Source organism: Anser anser, assembly GCF_964211835.1.
Source record: "Anser anser genome assembly, chromosome: 4".
Lineage (NCBI taxonomy): Eukaryota > Metazoa > Chordata > Aves > Anseriformes > Anatidae > Anser > Anser anser.
The window spans coordinates 69,313,312-69,331,775 of NC_139724.1; the positions used below are offsets into that span (position 1 = coordinate 69,313,312).

The 18,464-nt window shown below is 41.1% G+C and overlaps 2 protein-coding genes across 9 annotated transcripts in view; one reads left to right on the forward strand and one right to left on the reverse strand.

Moving 5' to 3' along the window:
• Positions 1-5,268, forward strand: part of LOC310898277 (uncharacterized protein) — a 30,287-nt gene extending 25,019 nt beyond the window's left edge. For 2 of the 4 annotated variants that reach the window (XR_014583147.1, XM_083833040.1), the window contains exon 3: positions 5,066-5,268. Coding sequence is in view for 1 of the 4 variants with exons in the window: in XM_083833040.1 (XP_083689166.1) it covers positions 5,066-5,227 (162 nt within the window). In the remaining 3 variants the exon portion in view is untranslated. Of the gene's footprint in view, positions 1-337; positions 476-5,065 lie in introns of those variants that run through there. The other 2 variants (XR_014583148.1, XR_014583149.1) reach the window with 1 other exon arrangement.
• SH3BP2 (SH3 domain binding protein 2) overlaps positions 1-18,464 on the reverse strand; it is a 38,240-nt gene that overhangs the window by 17,879 nt on the left and 1,897 nt on the right. The window contains exons 1-3 of one of the 5 annotated variants that reach the window (XM_083833026.1): positions 18,330-18,460; positions 3,453-3,532; positions 404-579 (exon numbers count right to left, since the gene is read on the reverse strand). In XM_083833026.1, coding sequence (XP_083689152.1) covers positions 404-513 — 110 coding nt within the window. In that variant the 5' untranslated portion in view covers positions 514-579; positions 3,453-3,532; positions 18,330-18,460. Of the gene's footprint in view, positions 1-403; positions 860-3,452; positions 3,533-18,329; positions 18,461-18,464 lie in introns of those variants that run through there. The other 4 variants (XM_083833027.1, XM_083833030.1, XM_083833029.1 and 1 more) reach the window with 4 other exon arrangements.

Here is an 18,464-nt window from a genome sequence, read left to right on the forward strand (position 1 = left end):
TCTCCCACTTTTTGGGGTTACACATTCTGTTTCTTAATACTTCTAACAGCCCCTTTCACAATAGTCTCTCAGAAGGATTAACAACACAGCACAAACACTCCGAGAAGAAATAAATCTTACAGGACAAAGGAAACAGAGAACTAAGCCTGACTGAGATGCATGTTATAAATCACTTTACTCAGTTAAACTTGCTTCAACTTGCTTTTCTCTTCAGGTGAGCATTTCCAACCAATGCTCTCCTTATCCCCCCCCCCCTTCTAGTTCTTTACCCTTGAATTTTCTGCCTAATATGCACAAGTTAAAACTATTTTTCCTAAATACAGTTTTCTTCTCTTAGTTTTAGTCTGCTCTCTGCCTAAAAGAGGAAAGAAGACAGAAACACGAGCCAGAAACATGCACTAACCTTGTGACCATGCCTGATCGACACATAGCTTTTCTGCTGACACTGTCCCCAAATGATTGTTTCCTTTGCGATGACAACGCCATTAGCAGCTTATGACCCCTCTCAGGCATGACAGGCACATCTCTGCACTTCTCTGCTCTTTGCGTGTGAAACGTTGAAAGGGACTGCGAGAGCTGCTGTACACACAAAAGGGAAAGAAACCGTGCCCCAGCTGCTTGTGCATCTGCGCTGCAGTGTGGCCAGAAGGGACGCCGAGGCAATGACTTGTTTCCTTTGTTACTTCCTGTTTCCCCCCGCTGTCAGTGGGCAGCACTGGCTCTGTCAGATTTCCCAATTTCCCAGAGAGGCTGCAAATCAAACCGTGCACGCATCAAGGCTCCGTGAGACGGCAAGCCAAACAGCGGAGGGGATTTTCCAGTGCTCGCTCGCTTCCTGGCCACCCTTCGATCAACTGCTTTCCCATGGGAGGAAAAGAAGGTGAGCTTTTTGTCTCACAGCGTGCTCTCACAGCAGCAGAGGCATGGTTCAGAAACACTGCCCATGCTTCTGAAGAGCTCGTGCTTCAGGTATTGGCACCGCACCACAAAATTACGATAAGTATTTCACCTCGGTTTTCCCCCCTATAGCTGAAGCTCGTCCTTCCCTCTCCAACCCAACAGCTATTTAGAAAGATTGCGCAGCTTATACATGCTTTGGAGCAAGTCTTGTCTGTACATCTGACACCACACAAACCACAAGAGGCAATAAAATTCTTATCCATGGGGCTTACAAAAGAGCAACAATTCTACAGGACAAGTACCAACAGCTGATGATGAATAATAAATGCCGTTGTTTTACACTGGGAACAGTATTATTTTCATTTGGAGCTCTTAAAAGAATTCGTATGTTTCACTGGCTTTGTCTGGAGTTAGCCAACACCCTGGGCTAAAAAGTTCAGATAAGACAAAAAGAACTAGTGTATTTCAGAGTGATCAACAAAACTTACATATGCTGATAACACTGAGTAAAGCTCATTTCATGTATTTTGGGGGAAATGGCCATGACTCTGTACTCCAGAATGGAAAGAAGTTTCTATATAATGTCTTTTCTTTTTGTAAACTACTCAATAGCCAAAGTACAGAAGAAAATAACTTTTTGGATACTGGCCCTGGCTACATTGGATATAAAAGCAAATCTCAGCCTTCACCTTAGGGAACCCACATGCACTCCTTCCATAACCACGCAACGTAGGAAGGGCAAGTGGTGTGGAAGTATCACACACCTGCTGTCAGCTGAAAGGAGCACTGTATCAAGACAATATCACGATGCTTTTTAGTAAGAATCAATACTCAGCTGACTCAGTGGTTTAATTAACACATCTTTCACAGATAAAAGCTGCAAAGAATACTGTGTTTCAGTGGTTTGTGAATTAAATTCATTCTTCCACCCCCTAGAAGTTGAAATAGGTGATGCTAAGAATTACCAAATAGTTTAAAGCAATCCCTCCTCTCCCAGTTCTCTGCTGTGTTCTGATTGTTCTCTGCTGTCTAAGCATACTCTTCTAAGCTTGCACGACCGTTTTGCAACCTTTATCTCTACCTCATTAAAAAAGCTATCGTCAAAATGGCAGCACTGAGTATTTGTAACACTGCAGACCATCACTTCCGAACACCAGTTCCTTCTTCCCTTTTCTGGCCTGAAACACCTTAACCCTTGGTTTTTCCCCTCCAAAGTTTGCAGCTATAATACCATGCTCTTTGGCCTCTGCAGTCTGATTTTTAACTACATTTCATATATCCAACATGTTCCTGAAATACTGCTTTCCCATTCTAATCTTTCTGATGTCCTCTCCCTTTCTTCACAGAAAGGCTCAGAAATACAGGGTTTTTCATGTCAACTTCCAAGATCCCCTTTTGATTTTTCTGGTGATTTCCAAGTGTCAAGAATGAATATGGAGTTAGAACAGAAGCTGTTTCACACTTGCACGCACACAAGCTGGTGTTCCAGTGAGGAACACAAAAAAAAAAACCAACAACAAACCAACAAAGAAACACCAAAAAGAATTTATGTGTTTCACAGATGACCATTTATATGGCAGAATGAAATTTTAGCTTAATGTTCTAGACGAAACATTAATCAAAAGGACTGCGTTTCAAAATCGCAAATACAGAGCCTAAATAGCTATGAGATCTTAACACATTTGATTAACATGTCTGCCAGGGAAGTAAAAAGGGATTAAATGTCATTCATTTGTCCCCACAAAATCAGTGGTGAGAAGAGGCCTTGCCCCAGATTAGCCCAGGGAGGGTTTCAACCAAAAGGAGTTACGTCATTTCTTTAACATTGTGAGATTGCACTCAGGAAGAACCAAAACATCAGAAACAACAGACATTCGGTTTTCATTCCAGCAGGACCGCTGCTTGAGCAAGACAGTCAATTGTCTCTGCCAGTGTTAGGAACAGCTCTTGCTCCCAGTCAGAAATGATCCCACCTCCCCAAGGTTTATGGCAAGCAGGAGCACTACCAGACATGCCTAGCGCCACGCTGCCTTTGACAGTCTAAATGCACTAGGCTAGCTGAGAGGCTGAGCTGTCTCTGCAGCAAGAGAGCTTCCTCTTACTGACCAATTTACAGGAAACGGAAAGAACGGACTACAAATAAAAGCGGTCTGAGAAAAGCCCAGCAAGAGGCGAGGCAGAAAAATTAACAACAACAACAACAAAAAAAAGACATATAAAACCCACTTTCCTTCAGCCACAGCAAGTAGTCAGCTCAGTGGTCAGGTTCCACACAGAGTAACACAAGAGTTATACATTTTATATTTCCATAAAAGCCTATAGTATAGTAAGACATAAAAGCAGACTATATTCTGGTAAAATTCTACTGACTAATAAGCTTGCATCAGGAGTAGATTATTGTAACTTGTATTTATTAATTTTACCAAATCAGTTTAGTCCCAAGTTTCTTGATCATAGTGGAAAAAAACATCCAGTATATTGAACCAGAATATATCTGTCAAAAGTACACTCTGCAACCACAAATTGTAAAAGAGCAAGGGTAAGTTACTCACCTGAATCCTTCACCTGCTAGGTAAGGCAGTCCTATGAAAATGTGAATAACCACGCATCAGAATTAATCCTGCCAGGTGACCTGCAGAATAGTAACAATAAAAATCATTAACAAAGGGGATGAATGAGGCCAGAACTTCCAAAAACCCTCTTTCAATGCCAAACAAGTTACAGTTCTTTAAACTTCTACCATTCCCTCATTCTGCTTACTGAGGAACAGCTTAAGAGGCTTTAACAATATATTATATATATACATGTAGCATGTCTTAGTGTAAGATGTATTTATGTAGCTTGTCTGTCTTACTGTAGACTGTTCATATTTTGTGTATATATATATGTATACATATATATATATGCATATACAGCTACAAAGTGTTGGCAGTATATGCACAGCTTGTAAAAATCAACTGAGAATCTGCAGCTGGAAGAGAAGAACGGTCTGTAAGCTCTCAATACAAGAACTCTGTCGCTGACCAGATTCTCTTAAACCAGCTGGCCCTCAAAAATTCTCACTGATGTAAACAAGGATAAGCTGTACTGATTTTAATTTAGCAGAGCTACCCTAGCATTATTTTCTTTGTTGGTGATTTCATTATGAATAACTGTTCAAGTTAAGTGTAACAGAATTACACTGAACCAAAAGGCCCCTCAAAACTCGATAGCAACATCCATCCGCCTGGAGAGTTACCTGGGTGTCAAGTCTACCCCAGTGGTACCTACAGCAGTAACACTTGATATATGCAACACTTCAAATGGAAGGCAAATTCTTAACTGTTTGCTGCTTTTCAGTCTGTTTTTCTTTTGTTGTTTTTATAATAAATTCAATGACATATTACCAAGACAAGATTTCCTTTCGCATTTACCATTGAAACCGGATGGATGGGATCTTTGCTCCTTTTAACAACTGGCTATACTTGAGGTTCTTGTAAGTGCAGTCACGGTTATGAATAAGTGGTATCTTTCACCAGCATTTGTAGCACAACTTAAACCTGAGTATAGTTAAAAATTATAACTAAATAACTGAAAAGCACAAATGTGACCGGCGACGTCCTATTCCTGCACGCAGTTGTGCTGCAGACAGCTGCAAAGGGAGTTTCCCCAAATATATATATCCTGAAAGTGGGAGTTTCCACAAATTATTTATTTCCTTGGCAGATTTCCTCTTTCAGATATTACAGTTGAACCCATAGTACCGCTTAACTATTTTGTAACGAACTGCATACAATTCCATTACTAATGTACTCTATGACCGATGATTTAGCCAGCACTGTAGGACTCCAAAATAAATTCTGCCTATGTTCCAAAACACCTCTCAGTATTTAAGCTAGCAATCCTTTAGTAAATGGAACACTAAAATAAAGACTGTTAGAAATTTACAAGGGAGATTCCAATATCCATTGCGGATTATAAAGCATATCGGATAGGTACATTTAACCTACAGATGTTCCACTATTAAATTTAAGTCTGCTGTTAGGAAATATCTTTTTTCTTAGAATTTTATTTAAATCAGTTTAAAGAATGTCAAGAGTACAGGTGTAAGGAAGAAAAATTGCAAAAAAGTGCATTTGATGCCTACACTTATGTTCACCATTTTCTCCTGTTTCTAACACTAAAGCATTTCAGCGACAGACAGCATCCTCCAGTTCATTGTATGCTGTGCTCCTGCAAGGCTCCAACAAAACTTATGTCCAAGACCACAGTTGCCAGTTCAAGAGAATATGTCACAAAAGTGTACGTGCAAGCCAACAGAAAAATTACTGCATATAAGCAATTGTAAAACATTCCTGGACTAGGACATTAAAAATACAAAACCATTCAAAACTTACTGAGAAAGTCCTTTTGAATGTTTGTCAGCAAAAAGGTGCAATGAGTAAATAGATTAATTCTATCACTGATCCCAGTAACAAGTTTCTAACTGAATAAGGAGCCAAAGTTATGTCATCCAAAAGCCCTTCAAGCTTTGTGTCCCTCTCCTGGTGGCAGTGGGTAACACTATATTGAATGAATACACCTCTGCAGGCAAACGGCTGCAACCAGCACCGAAAGAGGAAGCTCAGCTTCTGTCAAACCCTTGGAAAACAAAAGGAGACAAACATTTGCTATTTTTGTTTTGCTTGTAAAGAGGCTATGTGATAAAATTTAAAGACAAAGTGTAACCACAAAGACTTTTCTGTATTTTACTGCTGCACAACGCAGTAGATGGTGCTGGTTTCTAACAATGCACTGAAGCATCTCAGAGATTGCTTTTCTTACACTTGGAAACTCTGACTGTGCACCAGAATCTCAAAATAAGCTACTAACCATGCAACTGTAATTTATAGAACGAGACTAGGCTATAGTCAGACTAGGCTACAATGCTAATGGACAGTCCCCACCTCCAAGAGCTTTGAAGCCTAAGCAGACAAGAGGACAGAAAGAATATATTTGCCAAAAGCTAATTAACACATGAAGACGAGTACTGTGCCCCAGACCTCACACAGGCAAGCAGGCATTGCAGAAACAAGGTTTCTTTACTTTGATTCCAGTGACTGGTCCCTTTTAAATCATGATATGAACTTCTCTTAAAGTAAGGCATACGGATTTTGCCACTCCCACCTCCAACCACCAAAGACTAAATCAAATGACTGAAACAGGTTGGAGTATGGATTACAGTAACCGGGATTTAAGGTCATAGTATGTATCATCACATGAATACTTGCTTGCCTTTATTTTAAATGCACTGGAAAGAAGATTCTCTGCAAGCCCACGCTTACCTTCTACAAAAGTTGAATTCAGCTGTAACCATGAGATCATGCATAGCTGGGATTTTAGGGGAGAGGGAGGTTGCATAAAATAAACTTACAACTATATATATATAAATACATATGTATATTAATTCATTTTAAAATGGTGTATAGTATAAACTCGAGCAACCTTACTAGGCTTCTTAGCAAGACGAGCGACAAAGGACACCTCACCCTTGTGCACTTTTATTCCTAAAAGTTTCCTTTGCAAAGCTCTTTCACAGCAGCGCAGCCAGACCCCTTATGGAGCTGAACTGGCTGTGGTAGAAGTGCACTCTTCCTTACGACTCCAAAATCTCATGTTTTGTGCCCTGCCCAGAGCTAGTGGCCGTGATCTCCAAGGAGCCTGTGCAGCGTGCTTCCATTTCCAAGCTCTGGTACTCCACAGAATGCAAGGTTAGGCTTACAGATGGAGCATGTAGCATTTCAGCAGAGGCTTTTACAGTATTTACAGAGTATCTTGCTGTTAAACACACCGTGGATATTCTTAAGACCTTAAAAATACATGCCTCTTTCTGTACACAATGAAGGACTGAAACTGGATCTCACTTGCACAAAAGAAATTCAGGAATTGGGGTCAGTGGATTAAGTCTTGTTTCAAACTAACAAATCAAAGCTGACATCTCTGCGTGCAGTAAGCACAGCAGCTCTGCCAGACCCAAGCCAAACGACTGACCATACGGACCACAGATGCACCGATTCAGCTGCGTGTTTCTGGCACCACAAAACAGAAGTTCTACAGATGCTGAGCTTTAAGGAAGAAGCTGCTGTTTCTGCATGCTGTTTAAAATATGACGGTATTTGTGACGTTTTATATAGCATGGAAACCATACAGGCAGATACACAAAGTCCTCTAAAAAACTGCACTTACCAGAGTGTGTACACGTATTGCGTGTTTGGATCTACAGTCCTGAAAAGAACTCTCAGGTTTAGAGGCATGCTAGGAAGTGTTAGAAGTGCATTAAACACTCTCCAGAAAGGCTCTCCTTCCTCCAGGAAGCACCAGACAAGCTTACAGAACACAACAGTCATCTGATGTTAGGCAGTGAGCCGCTATGTTAATGAAGGGCACTGTCCTGTACCTCTGGGGGAGACCAAACCTAGCAGTCCTAACGCTTCCAACTAAAATTCCCCCATTACATACTTGAAAAATTTGTCTACCAAATTTTATAACATATTTCCAAATTTGGCATCACAGCTTAGCAAAGGTGTTAATAGTCACAAAGGCACATAGTTTACGTGATAAACCATTGGAGAGGCATCTTTGATCGCCTAAGTACAAATTTTGCTCCCAAGAATCACCTTCGTGAAAATGAAAATTACAAAAAGCAGTTGGATTATTTGCTGCATCTTATCACACCAGAGAAACAAAAGCACCATTACAGTTATCAAAAGCACATCCTGGAAAATAGCTTGTTTTAGCTTGTAGAACTGCAAACTCTTTCCACCTCCTGCTATACAAGTTATATTCCACCTATACATGTGCATGTTTATATACATACACTACATATATATATCCATATGTAAGAATTAAATCTATTCTTTCAAAAGAAACACCTTTAACAAAGAGCAGCATAATACTGCAGCTTTGATTAACAACAACAGCCTTGCATTTATGGCTATTCTGTTTTTCTTGGAAGAACCGTGAACAGATGGCGGCTAGATTAGTCCAGCTAGAACATGGGGCCAAATTTTTCTAACTATATAAACAAATACATCCATTTTTATTGGCATCTAAGCAAGAATAAATATTAAGATATCAGAGATGTAATTTTTCCTCCTCCAAAAGCCTCTTCCCCATAAGTAAAAAAGAAATGTAGTAAGAGCAATAACTTACAGATTCTTAATCTTCAGGGGACCTATTTCAAATGACAAATTCTTCACAAGATTTAATAATAATTGTCTACTTTTTAAATCCAGACAAAAGACACAACTATAATAACTGTTAGTAAAAAAAAAAAAAAAAAAACTTTTTTTTTTTTTAAATGGACAAGAGGAACATAACAAAATTACTGCACTGAACCAGCAACTGGCGAGGCACAAACAAAAGCAATGAGCACAAGCACTGCGACAGTTAGAGCTTAAAGCTCTTAAAGCTCGGATTTTTTGATCATTTGGAATGCTATTTAGTTTTCTTTATGATTTTCCATTCCACTTTGTTAGAGATGCAACCATTTGGTTAGAAATCACAAGGAATCTGTTCCCCAAGGCTCGCCATGCCTTTTGGTATTTTGGCTGTTCTACAGAACACCACCCTCTATCCTTCTCATTCCAGTACAAGTTTCCCTCTCCTCTTGCTAGGTGATGATGCTGAAATATAGCAACATAAAGCCACCAGACCTTAAACACTATGGTATTCACACTAAGTCGTGAATAGTGGCATAGTTTATCTGCTTCTTAGGAACATCAGGAACACATCAGGTTTGTATTTGCTTTTCATGTGGGCTTCCTGCCTGATTATCAAGCCAAGTTCTTTTTCGGTCATCACCTCTAACATGCTCAAAAAGCTAAAACCCCAACAAGAAGAAATTAGAAAAAGGAAAGGAAGCCTGGTCAACATCACTACCGCAAACGGTACAGACTGTGTGGGAGGCAGGGCCTTCTCACAGGTTGTCTGCGACAGAAACAGCTTTTGCTTCCACGAGGCAAGAATGACACCTCACACCTCCCGACCCGTGTGCCAGGTGCGCTTCTTCCACGTACCTTAACACAGACCCAAAGAGCACTTAAAGCAAGCTGCTGCCAGAGTGCTAGACTACACACCTTGTGTCATCTCCTCAGGGCTGCAAAAATGACAGAGCGTAAGTAACACATGGCAGTCTGGTGACTCAGCATGCTGACCGGAGCGGTGGAAGTGGCACAGATCCACCCATTCATTCATTTCCTCCTTCCTGGCTGAAATGGAAGAGGCCATTCCAGGAAGGATGGGAATTGACCAGGACCGCCAGCTGAAGAGTTTCAAGCAAAAAGCCTTCTGCGTGCCACATTTCGTCCCAAAGACGCTGTTGCAAATCCCTCCTGCTTGCCTTTCTCTCGATAGTAGGAAAACACCGATCAAGTGCCATACCCTTTGAAGGAAGGCCTTCAGCTCTGGAAGAAGAGACCTAGCTCCCAGCTCAACAGCAGTCTTCCTGCTGCTAGGTCATTACTCAGCAGCACGACATCGTTGCAGCCCATTAGACCAGAGGTTAGTACATCTTCAGGAATTAACATTTCCACTAATCCCTTGCACCACCTGGCAGCCCAAGATTGCTGGGGAGCTGAATCACACAGAGCAAGGGCACAGACAGCGTCGGTGGGACTGCCACGTCACCCCAGCTCCTTCCAGCCCTGGCGGCCCTGTTGCTCTGCCAGGCTGGGAGGAGGAGAAACACAAGGCAGGGGATGCCACGGCGCCGCGGAGGAATGGTTGGGCATCGATCCAACAGATACCTGCAGGACTTAATCGCTTTGATACCACTCAGTACCGCGTGCGTTTGGAAACACACCATCTTATCAGCGTTGCTGCCGCTGTTACTGCGGAGGTTATCTGTACCTCGAAGCTAAGTATGTAACACTCTGCAAATCCACACGTTCTCTGATAATCTTTCAATTTGCCCCTTCAGCCACTTAGGTCAGCAGCTTTCTGAACTCCAGCCATCTTCACCACAGCTGTGATATCTGCCCAGGCAGAGAAATAAGGGCTTTTTTTTTTTTTCCTGGGGGAAAAAAGTTTTTAAAAGTGACTCACTGAGGCTTTGAGCTCAGAGGGAAAAAAGAATTTCACTGTGAGTTAGACTCGTAACAGCTACTCATAAATACAATGATTTCCTCTGTAAGTGGCTAGAGAATAGCTACGCTCTCTCCTTCGGTTCTCATACTTTAACCTTAAAAGCACACTTAGAGTATTCCTCTTTCCCTTCCAAATTTCCCTCCCTCCCCCACTGCACGGCCACACACTGAGCATTTATCTAGTGTAACCCCAACACTCTGCCATGCTTAATTTACTCCTGAATAAGAGTACCCACACAAGCTTATTGATGGGATAGATTTGGGACTGGGATAAATCTGAGCCAGACTATGCATCAGCCTTCTGTTTGCACAGGTTCTCCTAAATCCAGGACCACAATTCCGTCATACATAATCCCATTGGCACTCCTGCTCTTTGGAGAGAAGTACTGATCTTACAGCAAGACTTCTTTGCCCTTGCTGCAAGGGATATTTTGGCTTCTCAGAAAACCCTTTTTGGTTACTGTAGCATATATTCACCTATTTTTGTTAAACACAAGTCTCTGGTTTGGAATCACAGGTACATATTGTCTCAGACAGCAAACAGCGGAGATGACACTGGACTGTCCCATGCTCTGACGGGGGATGCCTGCTCCGACAGCAGGAAGCGTATTTCCCCCAGAACATGTACAAGAGGCTGTATACAGAAATCCCACTCCACTCACAGAATTGCACAGTTAAAACTGCGCCGTACTTTGGAAACACACCTATTTGGCTCAGTAACAGAGACTGGTTAACTGACTGAAAAGGTATGGTGAAAAGCTCCAATGTTTAAGCCTGACTGATTCAAGAACGGCACTTAACCAGTTGCAGGTTCTCAGCAGCTGTGCAAAACAGGACACTTTTGCCTGAACATAGCTCAAAGGTCCTCAATTTGATTAGCAAAGTTTACAGATAGGTTCAGTCTCAATTTAGCAAATTGTAAGCCTTTCCTCTGTCCATAGGACCTTTAGACTTACAGGCTAGGTTTCTTTATGCTAGATTTCTCTACATCGTTAACAGGACAAAGTAGAAAAATACTTATTCTTCTAAGAATCCAGGAAAGTACAGAAAACAACGCAAAGGACAGAGACTAGCTCTCACACAAGCCTACGTACCCGAAGTATACGGTTTCATTAACACAAGGAAAAATGAGAAGCAGACTTCAGTACGAAGCCTTGGTCAAAAATGTGCCACTGCTTGATTTGGATAGAGATGCACGTTATGAATTGGCAATGTCCAGCAACAGCCTGGGCTGTCTCTGCAGTCAGGCCATACCGCAGTGCTCCAAGAGAAGGGGTGCTCTTGCTTCAAGAAACAACTGCCTTGCACCTGTAACACATCAAACTCAGCCTCTTCACAGTGTATATAGCAAGTTCCAGCTTGATCTAGGAGAAGAACAGTTATGTGACATGTTGGAACTGAATTACTGTTCAGCAATATCAGGGTAACGATTTACTCTTTTTAGTAGGGTTGTCACAAGATTAGAGACTAAGAATTTAAGTCTCTGCTGCTTGGTTGCAGGAACCAGCTCTCACGGTTAGCTACGTTCTCGTTTGAATGCTAACCTCAGCACTTACACGCATGCACGCAACTTCTGCTGAACCGAAGGGGAACTAAGGAGACTTTGAGATGAAATTTGTACGGACAGGGCATTTAAACCAAAGCTTTTTACTTCATAGGTGAGTTTTTTAAAGTTTTGCAAATATTCCAATGGAGAGATTGTCCCTTACTCATGTCAAAATGGTAAGAAGTATGTGAAGTTTTGTAAAGTGGTTTAAGAGAGCTACTAAAACGTGAGATTAAGGACCATTTCAAAGAGGATTTAATTTGGAATAAGATTTGCATGCAGACCCTGAAAAGAAATTGCAGATCAAATCTAGCTTCTACTCCTGTAGGTACAGTATGGTGTAACACCCAAAATCATAGCTCATGAGACATTTAAACTCAAAATCAGCTTTGGGTTTTTTTCCCTCCTCAACAGACTACCATTTATTTAATAGGAAAATATGCAAATATTTATAAAAATGACAGTTTCCAGAATGATGATTAATTTCTATCACTACACTAGCCGAAGTTAAAAATAGAACAGGGAAACAAAGCTTCCTACCAAACCATGTTTATTTTTTTCTTCTTCTTTTGGTCTTACAAGCCGTATTTAACCAGATAACACGGCGGTATTCACAACAATCTACTTCCGCTGCTCTTCTTTTTTGTTACTAAATGGCTATTATGTGAAAAATGAAAATGAAAACACATTTTTACATTTACTGGAATCTGCTGCAGAATTTGATACGCTGCCCTAAAGTGCTCCATAAAGAAAAATAAAGACATTTCAGCGACTGATTTCAGCACAGAAAAGCTCTCCTGAAGAGAAGGAAGCATATTTGTCTGGAGAAGAACTAAACATGAAAGTGGAAACTGACGTGTTAAGTGAGATTTCCCTCCTCCAAGGGTTCTTGGTTTTTGTTTTGCATAGCTTTAAATGAAAACCTCAGTGCTAATACAAGATGAAGCTGGAGTTATTTTAAGTCACTTCAATTTAAGAACATTTATAATTAAGTGTTGCTTTTGGGTTTTGTTTAAAAATTAATATCACACAGCAGAGGTTCACAGTTCATCTGAAGAGGCAGACTGCACGCGAAACTAGCCCTGGCCTTTTTTCCAATCTGCTAAAGCAGAATAACACCCAAAGATGCAGCGCAGCTGGCAGCTCTGTGTTGGCTCACCTCAACAATGAGGAGGTGCATTAACACTCAGAGTAACAATGGAGATGGGGTGACCAAAGCCCACCCTAAATTCACATTCTTGTCCTCATAGACAAAACTCTCACGCATGCAGACTACTTTTCCATGATCCAGTATGTTGCATTTTTTGACCAAATAAGTACTAAACCTAGGAATCCTAAATCTTCCTACCTGTGTCTACTAACCTCCCTCCTCTCTTTGATTGGATCTGCCACATACTTCTGAGAAATCTTTTGCTGTTAGTCACGTCTCTGTTATGCAGAGATCACCTTTCATGATGAGTCTTGCAGCACACTTCCCATCATCTCTTCCTCTAGCCAACAACTGAAACACAAGGATCGCCGAGGCAGCGACAGATCCAGACACGCACACTGGTGCCATAGGACTCTCAGCCTTTTCTTTCCGAATACTGTCAGAATCAGGGATGAGGAAGGTAATTAAAACTCCAACATGCAGGTTGTTTTTCAGCACGACGAGACTAATAGCTTAACTGGAACTCAGTGTTCAGACAGGGTGATGGATTTTGCAAACGAGCTGTAAGGCAAGAGATGAGCTGTAACATAAACGCAGTGATCCCAACACTAAGAACTGGGGCCTTTCATAAACTTCTGGTCAAGGTACTGCTGCTCCTGCTTTGCTCTAGGAGTGAGCAGCTGCTGTCTGGAGGTACTAGTCAGCCAGTTTTGTGGGAGGTTTTTGTTTTTTATTTTAAAACTCACTTAGTTATAGTGAAACTGACACAGTGCCTGAATTTTAGCAGTACTGCTCCATCTATGCAAACAACATACCAGAGCTGCACAGCTCAGATAAAAATAATTGGTAAGATCAAAGAGTCGATCCATTTCCAGTCTTTCTGTCACCCCATTCATTTTGACAGAGGAAGGAGAAAGCAAGCAAATACCCCCACCTCTGCCTGGAGGCTCCGTCACAGCCTGTTACCATTTCTACAGGTATGCTGAAAACAGCAAAAAGACAGCAATGCAGCTACCAGGCAGGGGAAAGGGGGCAGGGGAGGTGAGCAAACAAATCACCCTGAAATGATGACTGCCATAACATGGGTGTTCAATGAATGTACATAGCAGAAGACAGCTGCCGTGATGGGATCTGCTTTACTGGGCAAAAACAATGCTCTGTCTGCACAGAAACCCTGACTGAATTTTACCTCTGAAGAACTGAAGTAATTTAGAAACTGTCAGCTCTGCAAAAGTGCCCAGAGCATTGGAAAGGCATCTTTATTTGTCATGTTTAAGTAGTACAAAATGTTGCCAACCACTAAATTTGAGTCTCAGTTCTTTTAAGGCTCCAGCTACTATGCTGAGAGATTTTAGGATTTTTAAAAGAACATGTTATCCTTCAGTTCGAGGAAAGACTGGAAACATACGGTGCACAAACCCTGAAACAAGTGAATAATAAATGCTTGCTTAAAATATATGCAACTCCCTCTTCTCATTTATTACCTTTCTATATTTGTCTGGTGTTCCTTCAAAAAAAGAAAAAATCTAAAATGTTGGGATTTTAGTGTTCACGCAAAGAAATATTACTTGGTGAGGCCACCAGATTTCTTAAAAAAATGATTAAAGATCTTATTCTGCTCAGCTGTTGCTCCTATGTGAGTTCTGATGGAAATTCCATTTTCATGTTTTGAGGAAACAAACACAAAATCTTTCATTCCAGATTGAAGAGCCCTTACTGGTGAGTTCATGATTAAGGGCATAAATCCAAGTTTCTCCTAGTAGTCTCTCGTATGGTGAAGCTGAAAGGATAACGAAATCAAAGCCTTGGTTAAATATGTTCACTGAGTTTTCTGTTTGGGGATTGCAATATATCCCTGCACTGAAACAATCAAGAATACCAATGAAGTGTTCTACAGTTGTTTTCTGCACGCACGTGCCAAAACAAGATGACTTTGTATATCTAAACCAAGTTTAGTTGCAATGTCTACTATGCCATAAAGCAAAAACAGTCCTAATCTAAGTACATGGCCCACTGTAAAGTTTTTATAAAGTCATCTAAAAGCTACATGCAGCTACTAAGTCTTCCAAGCATTCCACAAGAGACAGTAAAAGCGATCTCCGTGTTGTACAAATCTCCTCGGCCACCTAAATCCATTTGGAATCAGGAATTACCACAGTTACCCTGAGTGCTCACGTACTACAACGTTCTGTATTACCGCCTACATAAATTAGACATATTCTAAAGAACAGAACCCAAAATTCCTGTCTCCGTGACCTAAAATATCCAAATATCCAGGGTCTACAATCATGTTATTATAAGATACAGTAGAGTGATTGCATATAACTATGGAAGAACAAAATGTTTATCTTTTAAAAAACACAGATAGAAAGTCAGCTTGAATTAGGAACTTCCTTATTTAACAACTTAACATTAGAAGAGCATGAGAGAGGAGAAGAAAGTTAGAAAGGTACACACATTCCCTGGAAGACAATACACACCTCACGATGGAAGTGCACCTACTGATCCGCTACGACAGAATGATCCTGATCGTACGTGATTAATGATGTACAATTTGACAGTCAGTATCATAATTTAGCACAAGCAAAGTATGAAAGCTTTCATGATAGCCAGTTGAACAGTGAGAATTTTCAAACATAAAGAGGATGAAAATAAGAGTTTCCTAGGCATCTAGTGACAGGACTAGAGGGAGTGGCCTCAAGTTGCACCAGGGGAGGTGTTGGTTTGAAATTAGGAAGAAATTTCTTCTCAGAAAGAGCAGTCAGGCATTGGAACAGGTTGTCCAGGGAGGTGGTGGAGTTCAAGGAAAGGTTGAACCTGGTGCTTAGGGACACGGTTTAGTGGGTGACATTGGTAGTACGGGGATGCTTGGACCAGATGATCTTGAAGGTCTTTTCCAACCTTACTGGTTCTATATTCTATATCTTGTCATTTTATCTGTGGTCTTTCCAGAAAGCTAAGGTTGCAAGGAAGTAACAGGTCTGCCTTTCCTACCTCTCTGCAACCACAGATAGGAAGATTAAACCAGCAACAAAATTCAGCAAGCAGGTACTCCTAAAGTTAGCCAAAGATTTGCTTCTTTCAGGCCAGCTGTCTAGCTCAGCCACTTATAAAAATTTTGGTAGACAGATCCAGAATGTACGCTTACACAAAGCTAAGATTTGCCAAAACAACTTCAGCGAAAAACTTGAGAGAACACCCTAGGTACAGATCAGGTGTCCCTGAATTAGTCTCCTTAAACTGGCCTGTGATGGCAGAAGGAAGGAGTGTTACAGTAGATGTGCAAGCTATTCTCTCCCCTCCTCCTAAATAATAATTTTAAAAAGCTTGTGGAAGCTGCAGAGATAAGCATTGCTAAGGACAGGTTTGATTTCTGAGCGGAAGGCTGTAATTCCTTCTCTGACTTTCCTGCACCGTACATTGCCTTTAAATATCATTCTGCCAAAGACATCCAGATATGCATAACTGCTGCAATGACACCTAGGGAAAGAAAAGAACTGGGTCATTACTATAAATGAGCTGGCAAGCGAGTAAACTAAATAGGTTATTTGTTACTGGCATGGTGGGATAGAGGGAGCACATTTAAGATTGTTTCCATAGGTAGCCATGTCTCTACATTCTTCCCTAATTATTACTTGGCCTTGTTTAGAATTCATCCCTGGCCTGAGGAAAAACAGTTTTCAGATTCCTGCATGCATTAAATGAAACGTGGACTCTTCAACCCCACTTCTTTTTAATAAAAGAAAAATGAGAAAGTCAACATAGGAGTTCATGAAGAAGAGACAAGAATGAAAAAAAAAAGCCTTCAAATAGCTCTTTGAGCAATACTGTGGAGAAGCACATTGCACTTAAAAAGCACATTGCACCAAGAATTCTGTTACGTGCTCTGGTCCTTTCATCTGGCTTCAGAAAGCAATCTGATGAGACGTATGCTTGTACTACACAGTACGGTAAGTAATTCCTTAGGGTTTACAACGGTACCCCAAACCGACCAGAACTTCAGTGCCTTCAATTCTTTCCTCAAAACATCACAAAAGGTATAACTTGCTAGACATTTGGGCATTAAGATGAGTGGAAGAGATGTTTATTATCAAGAGAGTTAGCAACAGTTCGTAAGTATTAAAGGAACTGGCAATGATATATGTACATGAGAAAACAGTGTAAAAAATGCACACTCCCTTTAGCACTGTATGTATGAAAATGTCCTGTCCCTCTCTTGCTGCTTCAGGTCCCTCTGAGTCCAGGCTCATCTCTCCCATCTCCTCCTGACACTGTTGACTACATTACAGGTTCAAACACAAAAATACAGCAATGTCATCAGGAAGTGCATTCATGGAATAAATTCACCTTAAAAAGCGCAAGAAACATGCAAGACAAGACATCTGTCTTGCTATGCAAGACAGGAATAGCTATCTATAAGGTTGTTTTCTCTCCTACCTCAGAAATCCCCATCAAAAGACTGAAGGCATTGTGGCAGAATCATTGTATCGATACTTTCGCATCTAAACAAAACCAACTCACTCTGGAAGTCCCCTGATAAATCCCTTGATAAATCCCCACACTCTTGTTTGCAGGGCTACCCATCGATTCTGCTGAGAGCCTGAGCAACCATGAAACATCCTGCCAGATCTGGTAGAAGTAACAAGCCAAGATCCTGATCCTACAGCCATACAGATGATAAGTTTTTCAAGTAATAGGGTACTCACATCTGCAAGTACTTTTAAGACCAGGGCTTAAGCCAGCAGCAACTGACTGACACAATGCTTACAGGGCTGCACATTCCAAAATACTTAGGAAACTGCTGGATAAACTGGCAAGAGCGAGAGTTACCCATTGTCTGGCAGCTCCTGCCAAACAGACTGGAAGAAGTGCCAGCACCAAGTCAACGTCGTCAAGTCAAAGCTCATACCCCTCCATTACCACAATCTTGTTGTATTGTAATGCACAGAAATGAATGCATTCACAACCTGAGGGCTGCGGGGTAAAGACCACACAACGCAACCACCAGAGGCTGAGTGTCAAAAGAGCTTTTCCTACAGGTAAAACAACAAATGTGTACGTGTGCCTTTTGGTTTACACTTTTGATCATCCACGTTTGTCTTTCAACGTTACAAGAAAGAAGTTAACAGATCTTGATGAGTTTCCATTCTTACTATTCACACCAAAGTGGCTGCCATGTTTGGTCTTCCACCAAAGGAGGCTACTACATGTCCATTTACGTAAAAAATTGAAGGAGGAGACTTTTCTTGCTACCTCATTTTCTGTAGGGTAACTAAGTTTTCTAACAACACAATTAGATTTGAAGCCTGGTCTTAAAAGACCAGAAGTCCAGCGGTTTATCTGCATGTGGCATCTTACAGATTCACAGTCAACAACAACACAGGGTGTTTGTCACTCAGACAGCCCTGCCAGAGGTGCCTGCATGAATTCATCATTGGTGGTTTGAGCGCTTCAGACCTCTTCCAGAACTGGCGTTTCTGTATCTCCCTCATTTACAACTTCTTAAAAAAGCTCTTTGTTTGCTGGATTTTTTAATATGAAATTTGTCATGCTTTGTGGACAAGTTTAGGGAGAGCTGGGAGATCTCAAAAACGAAAAACATACAAACAGGAAACAGTATTTAACCCACCGCTAAGCTGACCCAGTACTGACTCCTCAGGAATGGAATATTGGCAAGGGGTATCTATTAATCAGCTCTCTTGCAACAGCAGGATGGCTCCAAAATACAGTAACAGGAAGGGAAAGGAACATGTGTTATGCCTAA